Source organism: Sphaeramia orbicularis, chromosome 3 (assembly GCF_902148855.1).
Source record: "Sphaeramia orbicularis chromosome 3, fSphaOr1.1, whole genome shotgun sequence".
NCBI lineage: Eukaryota > Metazoa > Chordata > Actinopteri > Kurtiformes > Apogonidae > Sphaeramia > Sphaeramia orbicularis.
This window is the reverse complement of record NC_043959.1, coordinates 28,705,061-28,723,780: the sequence shown is the minus strand read 5'-3', so window position 1 is coordinate 28,723,780 and position 18,720 is coordinate 28,705,061. Positions and strand designations below refer to the sequence as shown.

General features: G+C 35.9%; 1 protein-coding gene across 2 annotated transcripts; it reads left to right on the top strand.

Moving 5' to 3' along the window:
* The first annotated feature begins 2,804 nt into the window (after positions 1-2,804).
* rasl12 (RAS-like, family 12) lies at positions 2,805-15,022 on the top strand. 2 transcript variants are annotated; one of them, XM_030160448.1, is made up of 5 exons: positions 2,805-3,161; positions 4,439-4,495; positions 4,598-4,671; positions 7,957-8,147; positions 14,156-15,022. In XM_030160448.1, the coding sequence occupies exons 1-5, from the start codon at positions 3,062-3,064 to the stop codon at positions 14,496-14,498; spliced, it is 765 nt and encodes a 254-aa protein (XP_030016308.1). In that variant the 5' UTR covers positions 2,805-3,061; the 3' UTR covers positions 14,499-15,022. The 2 variants fall into 2 exon arrangements, with proteins under 2 accessions (XP_030016308.1, XP_030016316.1); XM_030160456.1 differs by having other exon boundaries at positions 7,957-8,151; positions 14,160-15,022.
* The last annotated feature ends 3,698 nt before the right edge of the window (positions 15,023-18,720 follow it).

The following is an 18,720-nucleotide window of genomic DNA, read 5'->3' as shown; positions in this document are numbered from 1 at the left end:
GCCACTTCATCCCCCGCCCCCTCCAGGTTGTTGACCGTGCTTTCTGTCCCATTCAGCCACTTGTGTTCGTTAATACAACCAGCAACTGAACATTTTAGGTAATTGGCTCAAAGTTTAGACATATTTTCAGTATGGGCTACAACCACTGCTGCTGACAAACAATTATATCATACTTGGAGAAATGTTCGTCAGAAGTCTTGGCCTTACATGTGCAAATGTCGTGATGTAGCTAGCTATAGATGTAACAAATTAAGCAGGAATTGAAACGGGTTGTAGAGATCCACTCGATTTTTGCCGGAATGAATTTAAAGATAGCTTTTCAGCACCTGGAGGGTTCAAATTCAAACTTTTTGAACTGTTAGGGGGTCCAAATACACAAATAAATGAACCAAAGACTAATAAAAGTGGGTTTAGCAAAAAATATGACCCCTTTAAACAACCATCAGTTTGTAGAGCACATTAAGATCGCACTGTGTTTCAATGGATAAAAGTCATGTCAGGTCTGATGAGTCCAGATTGACCCTGTTCCAGAATGATGGGTGAGAAAAGAGGAGGATGAAGGCATTACCCATCATGCCTAGTGCCCGTAGTAACAAGCCTGTGGGGGGAGTGTTATGACCTGGGGTTGATTCAGTTGATCAGGTCTAGATTCACAACAGTACGTGTCTATAAAATGATGTCAGCTGAACCTGAATGTACTGAATGACCAGGTCTGAACATCAGTGCATTAGTTTCTTTGCAGATGATGCAGACATATTCCAAGTTGAAAACACCAGGATTCTTCAGGATCAAACTTTGAAAGAGTGGTTTAGGAAGGATGGGACATCATTTATGGACATGGATTAGACACCACAGAATTCCAACCAAGGTTATTATCATTAACGAAAACTAACGAAATGACGAAAACTAGAATTGAAAAAACATTTTTGTTAACTGAAATAAATAAAAACTATAATTAAAAGGAAAATACTACAACTAACCGAAACTATATTGTGTGCTTACAAAACTAACTAAAACATATAAAAATTATGGATAAAATCCTTTTAGTTTTAGTCTTTGTCAATGTTGGATTGAAATGAAATTGATATGTTTCACTCGAGCAATTTTAGCTGGTGGCACCGTACAGCACTTCATGGTCCATCACTTCTTGTCACTTGTCGTTTAGAGTCGTCTTCTCATCCCCACTGTACCTGCAAACATGGAGACTAAAGAGTTCTGTATGAGATTTCTATGAGTATGATGGTGAGGAAGATTAAAAAAAAAAAAAAATGCTAAAACTAAACTAAAACTAGGCATTTGGGAAAAAAACAAAAAAACTAATAAAAGCTAGCAAACCTGCTCTAAAAACGAATTAAAACTAACTGAATTAGAGGAAAAAAAGTCAAAACTAACTAAACTATGATGAAAAATCCAAAACTATTATAACCTTGGTTCCAACCGCATTGAGAATGTTTGGGATGAGATGGAGAAGACTTTTCACAGTGATCTGACTCTCTACAAGAAGTGGGACAAAAATGAATGCATCTACAGATTTAAATAAATGATAATTAAAGGTCTTCCAGATAACCATGTGTGTAGCAATGTAAGTGGTGTGTTCTGTTCTGTATTATTTTTATGCAGGATGCTGAATTTGCTGTTGCACTTTTGCTCTTAACACTTTTATTTCACTTATTCTTTATTGTCTGGTAAAGATTCATACTGTCTTCCACATATAACTATTGTAGGTAATTCATTTATTAGAAGGGGTAGTTGTTTGTTTCCTCCAGAACAGCTTATAAGTCATGTCACAGCAGCATCATGTGACACTGCTGACGAAGGCTACAGGAAGTAGCTGAAACTAGTAAAGTAGGAAAAAAAAAAACTACCCCTGTCTGATAAATTAATTACCTACAATAAAATATTATTTTTCATTCTGGATGTTTGTTATTTTATTGTGTGTGAGTGGTATGTGTTATCTGTGCAGCGGACTCCTCTGTCCGAGACAAATTTCTTCCAAGGGAGACTAATAAAAACACCTTGACCTTGAAAGCTAAAGACAGTCCAACAAAATATTATGTGTGACTTAATTTTAAGTATAAAAGATGCCAGTAGTTTATACAGATGAAACCTTAATTCCTCATAAGTTTCTAGAAGCTGAAAGTAGCTATAATAATAATAAGTTAAAGCTATAGTAACAACATTCTAGTGGATTTTAGCGACCAACCTGTGAAGAAAACTGAATAAACTGCTCAGGAGAAAGTTTCATCTCTCACAAGTTAGTGGACTCAAAAAAATTGTTTTTAATGGATTTTACTGCTTAATATTTTTTATGGAACAATAAAGTAGCTTGGAATATGGCTAAAGGGCAAGTTATGAACACCAAAATAGAGCTGAATAGGTATTTATATGTTTGTTTTTGTGGATATTAGAGCCTCTTCTTTAATATCCTCTTGGAAAAGTCGCATTTTTCTTTTTCTTTTGGTCATAAGTGATTCCACACAGAGCTGGATTGTATTTTCCTCCCACATCAGGCAACCAATAATTACATTCTTTCCTTTTTTATTGGATTTTTTTTTTTTTTTTTTTTTTCATATAATGGATTTTCTTTCTAAACTAATGAAAATAACCAAAATCCAGTTGCTTTCACTATATGTTGTCGTGTGTGTGTGAGTCAGATCAGTGGATCAGTGTTTGTGGTATTCTGATTCAGTTCAGTCCAGGTTTTACAAGCTGGGTTTGAAGTGTTTTTCCTAAAATGGAGAGGCCAGTCCATCAGTTGCGCACAGGACTGTTTTTTTTTTTTTTTTCCTTCCAGAGTTTCCTGAGCTGCACAGTCCTTAGTGGTCACACCAAATTATCTGGGGAATTAATATTTTCAGCCAAGTTTCATGCGTAGCTTTGACTTTTTTTTTTTTTTCTGTCATTTGCAGCAAGAAGAAAGAAACATGTGGTTTTCAAGCACATCCTGGAAATGGATCAAGCTTTCATTTACTTCATCTGACGGACCCTTGAATGCAACACAAGATCTGTAGTTAATTAAATGAACGGAGCGTTGTTGGAGGTTTGATGGAAGATTATCATCATGTCCCTGATGTTTGGGAAAGTTAAGTCTGCAGCTCCGGAGAGGAATCCAGCTGAGTGTAACCTGGTGCTGCTCGGTGCAATGGGCTCAGGGAAATCAGGTAGAACTACATTTATATTTATCTACATATATATGTTTAGTGCATTATAGACGAAAGAAACAGATGGAAACAGATGGTTTAGTACTGTAGGATGCTCTTTTTGGTGTATTATGTAATGAAAAACAATGCAGGCATAATCTCTTTTGCAATGATTTGACATTATTTTAACCCATAAAGACCAAGTGCTACTTTTTTGTCATTTCCCAAATGAAATTTTGTCAATTTTAACCTTTCTTAACTGACTCATCACCATTTATTCTAATTGTGTTCTGTGTTTTGCATTTATAGAATAGAATAGAATAGAATAGAATTTACTTGCCATTTGCACAGATACATAGCAGTATAGGTACACTGGAATTCTTGTGCGTTTCCCTGAGTGAGAAAAGGGGTAAGAAAAAGGTAAACATATGACAAAAAAGACAGATACAAAACACAAACACAGCTAAAAAAAAAAAAAAAAAAAAAAAAAGTTATTGCACATACAAGCACAAATACACATTTACACATAATAATAAGAGTACTGAGAGGTAACAACAAGTTATTGCACATTTGAATTAAAAGTACTGGGACGTAGAAGCAGGTTATTGCACATTCAATTAACGTACTGTATAAATCAGGTTTTTTCCTACATTTAATTCACTGATCATGTAGATGTCCATAAAAGCTCAGATGGAAGTTGTTGGTTATTATATCAAAAACAGAGAAAACTAAAGAAATGTGACTTTGTTTCAGTAAAATATATCATAAACTGAACATAAACCATGTGTCTCAATTCACTGTCATTGATCCAACTCCATGGGTTTTACTGGTGAATCACTGTTGTAGAAGATGACGGTGTTTCCATGGTAACTACGGAACCTCTGAGTCATATCTGATGACCATGAAAAGATGACAAACTGCATTTTACACCAATTATTTACATGTTTTGATAGGATTAGTAGACCAACAGTTATTAAACACTTTAGATCAGTAGATGATGGTGGATGTTTGGGTCTTTATTGGTTAAGATCTGACCTGTCAATCATTTATTGATACTAAATAATTGCTCATAGCTAATTTCACCATTGGGTTGTTTTCTGTTTCACTGGTCATCCAGATATTTTTGTACACTATGAGTTACATCATTTTTTGAAGGAAGCTGATGCCAACTGGGAATGTTTATGTAGCTGTGATTTTCTCATGGCCCTGGCTGCCCTTGGTCTCCAGAGGCCCTACAGTACAGTCAGACAGTCAGTGTTACATCTTCACAGGAAACCCCCCCCCCACTTGTTTTGCAGCACTGACTGTAAAATTCCTCACGAAGCGCTTCATCAGTGAGTACGACCCCCATCTAGGTGAGATCGCCCCCTCAGTTTGTGTATATTAATGTTACTGTGACAGTGTTGGAAGAGTGAGAATGTAATTAACGCATGTGTTTTTCCTTGAATCGACTCCAGAGGATATTTATTCCTCAGAGGAGATCGTGGACCAGCAGCTGGTGGTGGTCAGAGTGATGGACACTTGTGACCAGGTATGAACATGTTTCTGCAAATATTTAGAGTCATTATAGGAGTGAGTGGGCTTAAAGCCACATCATCATTTGTGTAAGCCATTATCACATAAATTATACCCTCTGCTGGGCATTGAGGAACCACAGCAGCAACGGTTTCCAAACCAAACTCTGCTTGAGAGCTCATGGCCTGGCTTTTGCACAGTCCAGAGCCATGTGTATTTATTACTCATGTATGAAGGATTAACCCATAAAGACCCAGTGCCACTTTTGTGTCAGTTCCCAAATGAAAATTTCTCTATTTTTAACATTTCTTAAGTGATTAATCGCCATTTACTCTAATATTATAATCTGTATTTTGTGTTTTTCATTGGGTGCTTCTATGAAACTGGGTTCATTTTGGTACCTGTCACTTTGCCAGCTTTTTAGACCCAATAATAAAAGAGAAATTTAAACATATTTCCCCCCAGGATGTGCCTAAGGAGGACCTCAGATAAATGCGAAAAAAATTATACTCTTGCTCTGAGCCATCCCAAAATTAATGAATTTTTAATAAAATATTGGGGCCAAAAATAGGACCAAAATTGGGACATGAAAAACTACCTCGGTGTCAGTGCATTTAATTTTGAAAACATGGTTTGAAATGGTCTTATATACCGCTATAAATAAAGACAGTGTGTTAAATTTGATGTTCCTATTGGTTTTTCTAATCCAGACACGCAGGTTTTTCATGAATCTCAGTCTCATTCCAGGTTTTGTGTGTAACCCATCATGTCCACTTGCATTACATACAGAACCTGCCCATTTAAACGCAAATAAATCGCAAATGATTTTGCAACAGAGGTCATTTTTGTGAAACACTGCCTTGAATAATTAGTTCAATTCCCAAAATGTACTGTAATGTGAGAGAATAAAAAGATATTTGAATAAATAGTAGCACGTAATTTTCGTGTCCTTTTTAACATGTTACATACAGATTTTTGTATTAAATATAATGTAAAATAATATAAAAATGTGTTTTATCTGAAAAATAGTTTCTCTTTTATCTCAGTAAATATTTATTATTAAAACAGACCCAAAGTGCTTCCAAACTTGCTTCATAACATTAGTCTACATCTGGTTTGAATTTTTAGCCCCCGTGTCCTGTTTTTAGGGACCAGTTTCATAGAAGCACCCACGTGAAAATCAGGTATTTTCCTACATTTAATGTATTGATTATGCAGATGTTCATTAAAGCTCAGATTAAACTTGAGAGTTATTATGTCCAAAACAGAGAAAATATAAGATTTTTTTTTCTCCTGCAAAATATATTGTTAACTGAATCTAAAATAAGTGTCTCCATCCACTGTCATTGATCCAACTCTATGGGTTTTACTGGTGAATCAATGTTGTAGAAGATGATGGTGTTTCCACGTTCACTACGGAGCCTCTGAACGTCCAAATGGGTCATATCTGATGACCATGAAAAGACGAAAAACTACATTTTACACCAAACATTTACATGTGTTGACAGGATTAATGGATCAACAGGTATTAAAGATTTCGTATCAGTGAATGATTTTGGTCACCAGTGGATGTTTGGGTCTTTATAGGTTAAAATTACTGAGGGCTGACAAAACACATAAAATAACAAATTATCTATTCATAACATATACAGCATATACACATATACTGATGCATTTATAAGCCTTTACTATCTCTTGGATAAGTCATAGTAAAAACATGTCAATGTGTTTTAGCCATTAAAGCCTCGCTCCACTGTCTGTTATAATTCAAATCCCAGCCTCCCTCCTAATCCTTGATCACTAAACCCTCACAGTTTGCAGAAAAATGTGTGATTATGAGAGTCTGTAAGGGCTCGAAAAAGTATAAAACGAACAGACAGTACTCTATGACCTGTCATGTAACGTTACCTTTAAACACAAGTGATGAAGAAATGACTTTAACTTTATTATTATCACGAGGAAGATTCAATCAACAAAGGCCACTGCTCAAAATAGATTAAGATTATTCGTAAAATAAGTAATATATTTTTAATTTTATGCAATTTTTTTATGTACAAAAATAGTCACAATATTATATGTTTGTGACTTCATTATCTATAATCAGTATAGTATTTTTTGTAAACACAGCATCATAAAGTAAAACGGTCGATGAACTGGTATTCAATCAGATCCTTTCATTCGTCTGATCTGATGTGTTTCTGTGAATCACCTTAAATCCTCACTTCAAAACTTATTTTGGCCCAAAGTATTCCACAGTGACCATATCCAGTGATCGTGTTTTATTAGGATGGTGTTTAGTTGAGTTCACAGACTTGTACAATCAGTGTTAAGGAGCATTAAATCTGTTCTGACTGGATGTGGTTATCCAGTATCTTATACCTCTGGCCAATAACACAGATGGATTCTTTACTTAAATGTGATTTATTTGTCATTAAATTTCTTTTAAACCTGTATAATGCTTCTAAAAGTTCCTCAGTGTACCTAAAATACAAGTAGGAATGAAAAAAAAGGCAGCAAATTTAACAAAAAACAAACTTGTGTCATTTGCAAAACTGTTGGCCAAAACTGCGTCTCGATCTCAGTATTTGTAAATGTTATATCTCTACCAGTGTGTTTCTTTTCCCTGTCTGGTAATGTCTAATCATTCAATGTGAACAGTAAAAGAATCAGCTCTAATCTACAGAAGAGCAGAAGAGTTCAAGACATGTAAAGCACAAATGAAGGTCACGCTAAATCAGTTAATTCTAGTTTTTAATGCTGTTCTATATTTCAGTTGTACCTCATTAAAGAGACTGAGAAATGTGCATGTACATTATAGTAAATATATATCATTAAACTCTTGCTAAAACAACAAACCTCGTTGTGGCCTGAAACTTTTGCACTATACATTTGGTAAAAATACAAGATAATCCAAGAATAACCTAATATATAATATAAATATATAATAATTTCTATCTGATGCAGAAAAACATCTAATTTAGGTGATCTCAGGACTGATTTTTGGGTTTGTGCTGACACCTGCTGGTGAAAGTAGGTATTGTTTTACCACCACATGGAACTCCTCCTTATTAGAATGTGATTTAAAAAATTAACTAACACTCAAATTAACTAATAAACTCAACAAAAAAGGGTCACAATGCCTCAAGCTTTATTCTATAAGAGATAAAAAAAAGACCCAAAGTAATACTGAGGTTGTGTCCTGCCTCTGTGTGGAAGTAATAAAAACTCAGTTACATTATTTGCCTGTGCATGTTGTTGTGAACACTGTGTGAGTCTGGTTTTTGTTTCTGTCTTTTTGCAGAATGGTCCAGTGAACACTGAGCGGTACCTGACCTGGGCCAGTGCCTTTCTCGTCGTCTACAGTATTGATAATATGCAGAGCTTTAAAGGCTGCCAGCAGTACCTCGACACGCTCGCCAACCACAATAAAACTTGCAAGCCGGAAACTCCCATCATCCTGTTGGGGAACAAGCTGGATATGGACAGATACAGGCTGGTATCTATGTGTGTGTGTGTGTGTGTGTGTGTGTGTGAGAGAGAGAGAGAGAGAGAGAGAGAGATGTCTATGCCTAAAGTAAGAGCTTTTTTTAAACATCTCTATTACAAAAATCACATCACTAACCACAGGATTGTGCCACAGTGGAGTGGTGTTTCTAATATTTTATTAGTAAAAGAGGAATTTTGACCCTAAACTGTTATAGGAGTGATATTTAGCTTTTTTAAATGGAATTATGCATTTTAAAACATTTCCCTGTGGTCTACATAAACTGTCAATGCTATGCTTGGGTCTGAATTCTTCATTAATTCAACTCCACAGGTCCATCTTCAACCCTATTTCTGAGTAATGACAACAGAAAGGTCGTTTTGAGCGCTGGCCCTTTAACCCTGTAAAGCCTGAACCTTTAAATCACTGACAAAAAAATTCCAGTTCTTTGAAACTGGAGCCTTTATTGGTCCTTCTGAACAACCAAAAAAAAAATAAATTTTTCAAATATTAATTTCCATGTACAGTTTTCAATTTTGTATCATATTTGATACATCGGGTCTCAATGCTCAAATATTATTATTTTTGAACAAACAAACATAATATAACACAAACATGTCTAACAAATTGGTACAGTCTACTCTCGTTATACCGCCAACTTCCGTTCACGGCAAAATTGGCGGTATAGCGAAAATGGCGTTACAACGGGTTGCGTCCATAATGTGCATGTCTTTACCATATGATGTCTATGCTGCCTCCGTTAACCCGTTCTAATTGCGTTTCTAAATAAATCTTGATTCTGTTATGTTGTAAGGGATCATTTAAAGTGGGGAAACATTTTAAGCATTATTATACCGTTTCGGGAAATGACACCCCATCATCTTGAGGCTTTGGCTTAATCCCACGTCCTCTTCTCAACATCCTGACCTACTGAGTGTTCTGCGATAAATGAACAGTGGCCGTTCCGTAGACCTACTCGTAGCTTGTCGCGATCAGCGTCTGGCGCGTTTGTTTCAGTGCATTGTTAAAATTTATGTGTACTCGATGACAATCACGCTGGCGGTATAACGGTCGGGAAATCAATGGTATAAGTGTTGTTTGTGCATGGAGCTGGGCTGGCGGATGGCGATAGGCGGAAATGGCGGTAGCTAATGGAATAATGCATTGGGGATTTTTGTGCAATGGTTTTGGTCAGCGGTGAGCGAAAATGGCGGTATAACGGCGGGTGGTTTAACGAGAGTAGACTGTAATTCCTTTCCAAAATCGTCAAAGTTCTGCCTCCTTCCTCATTAATGACAGTCTTGTAGTGTCACTGGAAAGGCCTCTGGTGAACGAATTCCTTCCCCTGGTGGATTATCCGTGTATTGCATGTATCTAATTGTATACATCAGGTTCTTCAAGCAAAAAAAATATCACTGATCATGTAGAGGGCTTCAAAACTCATGTATCAAATACAATACGTTTGGTGTTATAAGGTTAAATGCAAATGAGCCATTTCATGCCCCGCCCCTTCCAGGTTTTTAGCTATGCTGCTCTGTCCCGTTCAACCAACAACTGAACATTTTACGTAATCGGCTCAAAGTTTGGACATATTTTTATCATGGACTACAACTGCTGCTGTTGTCAAACAACTATGTCGTACTCGGAAAAATGTTCGTCAGAAGTCTTGACCTAATATGTGCAAATGTCATGACACAACTAGTTATAAAACGTAACAAATTAAGCAGGGATTAAAACAGGTTGTAGAAATCCACTCGATTTTCAAATATAAAGATAGTTTTGCAGCACCTGGAGGATTCAAATTCAAGATTTTTGAACTACTAGGGTTCAAATACACAAATAAATGTACCAAAGACTAATAAAAGTGGGTTTAGCAAAATATGACCCCTTCAGATATTACCAATTAACATGTAATAAAGGGGTTATAGTGTTTCTACTTTCAAATATAAAAAAAAATGACTTAAAATTGTCGTTAGAGTGTATGCCTGGTGTAGAATAAATAGTTCTGTTGTTCTGCCAAAGACACCAACATACTGGATTGAAGAGATATGAACTGAATTTATCTATGTGACCACTAGAGGGAGTAGTGAGTCAATCTGCTGGTCTCTGATGGTGAGGAAAACTAACACTACGGGACCTTTGATCAAAGCATCAGAATGTGACCAGATGAGATGAGAACCACGAAGAAACAACTTTTAGAGCCAAATAAAGCACTGGAAGCAATGTTGTTGTTTTCACCACTGGACACAGCTCAAGTTATTATGGGATGTTATTATCTTTGCTAACTTGCCGTTTGTTGATCCATGGTTCAGACTAAACTGTGACAGTTCTAACCTTGTTTATATGATTTCAAACAGATCTTTAGTTCAGCTATTGACAACACAAACTGTACAGAAAACAGAGGTGATTTATGATTTTACTGTGGCTGTTTTCAGTCTAAAAACAGAGCTAAGCTAACAGAGATATAATGTAAACTATCAGCTGATACAGCATGTGAAGATTCTAAGATTATAAGACACAGTGTTATTTGGATTGAATGTTAAAATAAGTATTTATGATGATGTTATGATAATACTATAAAACAGATGTGTGTGTAAACAATGACTTTTACACTATTCAGTGGGTGATAACAGTCTGTGGATACATAGTGTTGATTTGTTGGTGGTTTTGGAAGTTATTAAAGTGTTCTGGTACCAGACTTCCCCCTGCTGTTGAGAGTTTAGAATATCAATATCAACACGACATACTTTAATTGTAGTTTAAAGTAGGAAAAATCAAAGTAGCCATTCAGCAAAATGTATTTTTCCGCTGCATTAATGTGTATATTACATTTTACTACTATCTATTGTATAAATGTATTGTATAAACCACTAGATAAGATAAGATAAGATAAGATATACTTTATTGACCCCCAAAGGGGGAAATTCAAATGTACAGCAGCACAAGACAATAAACAACAAATACAAATACAATATACAAAGAAAGAGAAGATTAAAAAAATATACAGTATATAAAACAAATTTGTTAAAATGACTTATTTGTTAAAGTGACTGAATGACATAAACAGTAATAATAATAATAATAATAATAATAATAATAATAATAATAATAATAATAATAATAAAATAAAGTAATGAGTGTGGAGTAGGTGATATTGACATATACATTTAGTAACACTTTATCCTATACATTGAGAACATCAGGTAACCAGCACCCCCCATATCACACCATATACATGTGCAGCCATGATGATGGTAATGTAAATTTGTAAATAATATTTAATTTCTAATTCAAATTCTTTATTTTCATAAATATTTATATGAATACCAAATTTTTAATTTATCTCTTTATATTTTTCATTTGTCACTAGTGTGGGTTTTCTACCTGTCTTTTCTCTCTGTGATTGCTTGTTGTATGTTGCTGCTGTTAACTGAAATTTCCCCATGGTGGGATGAAATAAAGTCTTATCTTATCTTATCTTATCTTATCTTATCTTATCTTATCTTATCTTATCTTATCTTATCTTATCTTATCTTATCTTATCTTATCTCGTTTATCATTTGTTTTCGATTCACCTTGTTAAAGTATGTAAGTTTTCATTTAATCTTGGATCAAATCATTTGTAAATAATTGTAGACCAGTGTTATGTTCGTCCCCTTCCTCTAATGAGCTGAACTCTAACACAACAGACACACCCACACCTGTTTGTGTCTGTACGCTGTATGAAACTATGAAGACATCTGACATGGATGCATTAGTATAGAGTAATAGAGTTCTAATAATACATCCTGTATTATTGAATGCTTGTTCAGGCTGTGACCTCCAGTCTGGTTTTTGTATCTTAGTGTGAAGCGCCTGGGATGGGATTTAACGCCTCTAAGGCTGAGGTCATGGTTCTCAGCTGGAAAAGGTTAGACCTCAGGTTGGCGATGGGTTTCTGCCCTAAGTAGAGGAGTTTAAAGGCTCTCCATAGGCTCATCTCATTTCTCCATTTTGTGCTTCCTCAACTTCCCACTCCTCGGTCGTCCTGGTTATGACCCAGAAATCCATCTTAGCGTGGTGTCTTTAATAAGGTCTCACTTCCCAAAATGCACCTTGAGGACCACGGACTGAGGAGGCTTGTCAGAGGAGGATACAAAGGTGGATCCTCTGTGGAAAGCTTCATGGCAAGATGTCTGTGTGATACATAAGACATTAGAAATACAACTGGATTCAACAAATGAAAGAATTAAAGAAACACTCAATTGGAAAAGGTATTATTTTATTTTATTTATTTATTTATTTGCCCATCATAAAACAGCAAGAAAAAAACCCCCAACATTCAAACAAGTAACATTATTGTGCAGGAGAGGTTAGAAGCCAGAATATACTTAACATTTTATAGTAATGTAATAAAACTTAAATCATTTAAGTATAATGTCATTAAAGCATTTTAGTAAATACGAAGTCCGGGCTTACAGTGAAAGGCTTATATGAAAACCTCCCCAGAAATGAACAATACGCAAGAAAAAAAGAAAAAAGAATTAAAAATACAATGTAACTGAATTAATAAACTAAAGTAAAAACAGTAAAAATGTAAATCACATTACAAATCATCAAATATAAATCAAATGATACACAGCCTTATATTTTTTCCATGAATTAAAGCCCTTTCAGATACTTTTTAAACGATGATAAAGTAGATGTTGATTGAAGTTCCGGTCGTAGATTATTCCACAAATGTGGTCCACGATAGTTATTCATAATGATCAAAGGAGTGTGTGTTTATGAAAACTATCCTTACATAATCTGCTCGACACATTATGCCACATTGTACACTGTTGCCCACTAAGTTCCTCCTTTTATTCCTTTTTCTACACATCATTAATCACCTTTGATACTGAGTCCCATTTATACTTCATCTATCAAGAATAAATCACATTTTCACAATTATTTCATGAGAAGAGGTAAAATTATTTTGTTCCAAATTTATGAGCAACAGTGTGTACTGAATTATACATAATTGATTGATCTGATTTTACATGTCCCTCTTTTTTCCTGAAGTAGTGGATGTTTAGGACCTCATAATGATGAAATATGAAGTGGGATGATTAACTATAACTTATCAAAGAAAAAATAGTAGGTTCTTCATAGGATCAAAAGCATGAAATCAGGTACAAAACATAAAGGCAAACAAAAAAAAAAGCAAAAATCCGTAATTGTTCAAAATGTAAATGCAAAAAGTACAACAGACAGAAACAACTCTAATACAAAATAAAAGTCCTATATTAACTACAGGGACACTTCGTCAATATGTTTGACTAGTCAAACGTGTTTTAACGCTTTTTACTTTTTGAACATTGAAGATTGATTTGATTGATTTTGAGGTCTTTTGCCTCTTTTGTTTTTCTTAAAGCTGCATATGAATTTAGTCACCAATTTTTCATCAGATCTGTAAAACCCGAGTCATAGCTTAAGTATCATGAATCCATAAGTCTTTCCATGATTATGCACCTGAATCTCTTCCCTCATGGTAAACAATTTCAAAGTGTACTCCACCATAAACACTGTATGTGTTTACAAACGGAGTCTGTAGGTCACCCGGGCATTTTTGGAAATTTGTCACAACGTACACTGTGGGAAGCGGAGTTCCACGCACCCGCTTTCGCTTGGTCGACATGTTTGTTATTGCTGCTACTGTGACTGTGTGGAGCTCTACTTCCCACAGTGCATATCGCAACAAATTTCCGAAAATGCCAGAGTGACCCTAACAGCTGTGTTTGTAAACAAATGGATTGTTTATGGTGGAGTACACTTTGAAATTGTTTACCGTGAAGGAAGAGATTCAGGTGCGTAATCACAGAAAGACTTACAGATTCATGATACTTAGGCTATGACTCGAGTTTTACAGATCTGATGAAAAATTGTTGTCCAAAGTAATACGCAGCTTTAACTTTACAAATTATCCATCTTAGTGGTGTAAAGTGTGTGGGTGTAAAGTTGGTTTAAGTATAATTTTTGTCGTATTTTCTTTCAGACAGGTGAGTAAGTCCGACGGTGCAGCCCTCGCCTCTCGTTTTGGTTGTTTATTCTACGAGGTATCGGCTTGTCTGGACTTCCACTCCGTTCAGCATGTCTTCCACGAGGCGGTGAGGAAGGCGAGGCGGGACGTGGACCGAGGTCGTCTGAGCCCCGCCGTCTACATCAGCGAGGACAAAGCGTTGCTGAATCTGGCGTCCCCTCCCACCTTCACCACCCCCTGCTACAAGGAGCTACCGGCCCCGGCGACGGCCAAGCTGGTCACCGTGAAGACCTCGAGGGCCCAGAGCAAACGGCGAGCTGCTACGCTCACACTGCTCAAGGGTTTTAAGATCTTCTGACTCCTCACCCCCCATCACCACCACTGACCCTGACACTGCACTAAGAATGACACTGTGAAAGACTGGTGAGAGACAAGAAACACAACAGTGGGTCATCAGGATGTTGAAATGCCTCAATAATAATAATACGCACAGCTGTTAAACCCACTGTCTGCATTAGCTTTTACTTTAATTTGTCACCCATTTACTGTATATTGTAATTTTATAGTATTAAGAATAAAACTGACAAAATAACAGAATAAAAACAAAACACAGGACTAGAGTTAGAAGTAATTATATAAGGACCACGGGGTGGTTGTGGCTCAGGAGGTAGAGTGAGTTGTCTAATAACCAAAGTGTTGGTGGTTTGAATCTGGCTCTGTCTTAGGCTATGTTCAGACTGCAGGCAAATGTGGCTGAAATCCAATTTTTTTGCCAATAAGTGACCTGTAGCTGATCTGTAAACCCTGTAAAGCCTGGTCTGTTAAATCATTGACAGAAAATTCCAGTTCTTTGAAACTGGAGCCTTTATTGGTCCTTCTAAACAATGCAAATGATTTTTTTTCAAATATCAATCTCCGTGTATGAGTTTAAATTTTGTATCATATTTGATACATCAGGTCTCAATGCTCAAAAATGATTATTTTGAACAAACAAAACATAACACAAACATGTCTTACAAATTGATAATTTTTTTTCAAAATTGTCAAAGTTCTGCCTCCTTCCTCATTAATGACAGACTTGTGGTGTCACTGGAAAGGCCTCTAGTGAACGAATTCCTCCCCCTGGTGGATTATCTGTGTATTGCATGTATCTAACTGTATACATCAGATTTTTCAAGAAAAAAAAAATCACACTGATCATGTAGATGAGCTTCAAAACTCATGTATCAAATATGATACGTTTGGCGTTATAGGGTTAAAGACAGTTTGAAGAGCACAAATCGGATTGTTTCAAATCCGACCCAGGCCACTTTCATATGTGGTCCTCAATGCGACTTCAGTCTGAACGGCCAGATCACATTTATCTGACCTTTACATCATTGAAATGCGACAAACATCACAATTCTGTGTCCCAGTGTGTTACTTCCATAAACACAATGCATGCCTGTGTGGTCACATATTATGTCAGGACCTCTTTTACACATACGGGTCACTTCAGTTCATACCCATAGTTCATAAACGTCACATTTAATGTGTAATATGAACGAGCACACAAAAAAAAATCGGATTTCACCCAAAAATCTGAATTGTGCATGAAAACCTGCTGTCATGTGCCGTTGTATCCTTGAGCAAGACACTTCACCCACCAGTGTCATTCACACTGGTGGGTGAATGTTTGGTGGTCAGAGGGGCTGTTTGGGGGCAGGTTTGTTACAAATGTACTTTACCAGAGTGAGAAGGATTCAATAATGTAAAGCCCTTCTTTGTGCTTTGAAAAGCACTGTAGATTATTAGTCAGACGCAACGTATCACAAATGGTTGTTTGTAAAGATGATAGATGATAAATTAATGATAAAAAGATATGCTAAAATCCTCATAGCCTAGGGCAGGAGTGTCAAACTCATTTTAGCTCAGGGGCCGCATCCAAATATGATCTAAAATGGGCCAGACCAGTAAAATAACAACATAACAACCCATAAATAATGAAAACTTCAATTTTTTTCTTAGTTTTAGTGCAAAATCTATGTGAATAATCTGAAAAACCTGAAGTTTAAGAAAAATATATGCAGCTTTTTTTTTTTTTTTTTTTTTTTTTTTTACAATATCATGCCTCAGTTTATCCTTTATGCATGTGCATTACAGATCACAGTGGATCTACAGATGTACAAAGCACTCACGAAATTTTGGAATTTAGACAGAAAATGACTGTTTACATTTTCAATTTAATTTCTGCATTTCACATATTAACCACTAGGGGCCAGATTGGAACCTTTGGCGGGCTGGTTTTGGTCCGCGGACCATATGTTTGACACCCCTGCCCTAAAGTTTTAATGAGTTTACGTATTTATTTCTCAGTCTCTTTGCCAAGAAAAAACAAAAAATGCAGGAAATATGTGCACAGTATTGAAACACACACACACACACACACACACAAAATCAGATGTAATAGCATTATGCCAGTATTAGTGTGAGTTGTGTTTGGATTTAGTGCATCATGAACTCTCTCGTGGTTTGTTATAGGCTTCCATCAGAACACATCCAATGTTTTGTCAGACTTGGGCTTTCATCCCTCATCTGTGTGCAGAGCATACTGTACATATCTTACACCTCCTGTGATATTCATATTTTTTCTGTAATTTTTGATTTTAATGATGTTTGCACATTTCCCGTATATTAGATAGAGACTGAGAAATGCATAAACATAATCATTATAATTTGGTAAAACAACAAACCTAATGGTGTCTTGAGACTTTTACACTGGGCTGTATTTTAATGAACCAATCACAGTCGCGAATTGAAACAGCCAATCACAGCACAGCGTGATGACCGCCCTGTCTGCACATACAGTGACCCCGTTTTAACCAGTCAAAATTCTATTAATATCTTTGGTCAAGTGCACTTTAACTTCACTTGATTACCAGAAATTAAAAAAAATTCCTCACCTCTCTTAGATAAATGGATTTGTTGGATGGAACCGTGTTTTATCCCGACACCAAAGTGCTGCTATCAAGGGAAGAGAGATTATAATTCATGGCAGAAGTTGCTAAAGTGGCGATGTAATTGTTCCCAAATATTCTCTCTGTAATGAGTCTTTTGTTGTTAATGACTCCCCCCTCCTACAGGGAGATCCGAACGCACTCACCACTCATAAAACAAAGCTCATTAACGCTGTGATTTTAACCACTAGTGACAAATCAAAGAAACTGTTAATTTCTTCTTGAGCCCTGTGTGAGACTCAACTTGGAAAAGTGCTTTTGTTTTAATCACCTTCCTGCAATAAATAACACTTTTATGAAGGTTAAGCTCAAATGACCTATTGTAATTTAAGGACATTGTTACACTGGTTAGTCGTATAATACTGTAAGGTAAATCACGTAACGCCCAGAGGAGACCACTGTGTCTGAAACAAAGAAAACCACAGAGGAGGTTTCCATCAGTGAAGTTAAAGATCATTAAGTACACACTGATGCACACATGCCGTCTTTGTTCACTTTTGCAAAAACAGGCAGAAATACAAAAGGGCAAACAAGTGTTTATTTGATGATAACGATTATTTGTGCTACTGTGTTGTTCATTTCATGTTGTTTGAGTAAAAAGTACAGATATTATTAACACAGATTAAAACATGTTTTGACATTTTGGAGAATATTTTACCTTCCTCTGTCTGTTTTTGAACTGATCTGGAGTCAGATGGTAATTAGACTACCCCAGTCATAATAATAAACAAACAGGCTCCAGTTATACTAAATTATTTAATGTGTGTGTATTCATCAACAGGCGTCCAAATAAAACTGGTTGTTACACTGAGTGGAATCATCGAGCCTGCTTACATGGTTGTAAGAATGCAACAACTGAGAGTAATCAGATTACTGTAATAATTGGATATGACACATTTATATGCACCTCAGAAACGTGACAATCAAAAAATGTTTCAGTCCGTTATTGTATTTCCAATGGAGTATATATGTACGTTTTGATATTGTTGATATTTCTGGGTTTTCTCTTCTTCTTCTTTTTTTTTTTTTTTTTTTTTTTACACATGTGCAGATGTAAAGAATTGAACAAATTAGACTGATGGGTATATATAAATAAAGACATCAGACTTTTGGGGAGAAATACGGTGTGTTAATCCAATTTAACCAGACAAATCATATTCTATTATATTATTTACATGATCATTTGAATAATCTTATAAATTCAGAAATCAGATAATGATTGGAGTTTTACTGTGCATGTAAACAGGCTCAGTGATTTGATAAAAATTTGTAAAACAAATGCAGACATTCGACAACACAGATAAGAGGTCTGTGGAAATGTTACATATTACAGCTTTAAAAAAGAAAGCTAATAATTGTATCAACCAAATGGAAATACATTAGCCCCTTTTCCACCACAGGAACTTTACCAGGAACTTTAACTTTGCCTGGGACTTTGAAAAACCTTGGCCTGTTTCCACCAATATTACCCAGATAAAAAAATCTTTGCCTCAACCCCAAAGTTCCTGGTAGGGAGATTGGACTTTTCAGACTCCCTTGAATTCTTGGGGGTGAGGCTGTGTTGATTGGTGGAAGACACTTGCA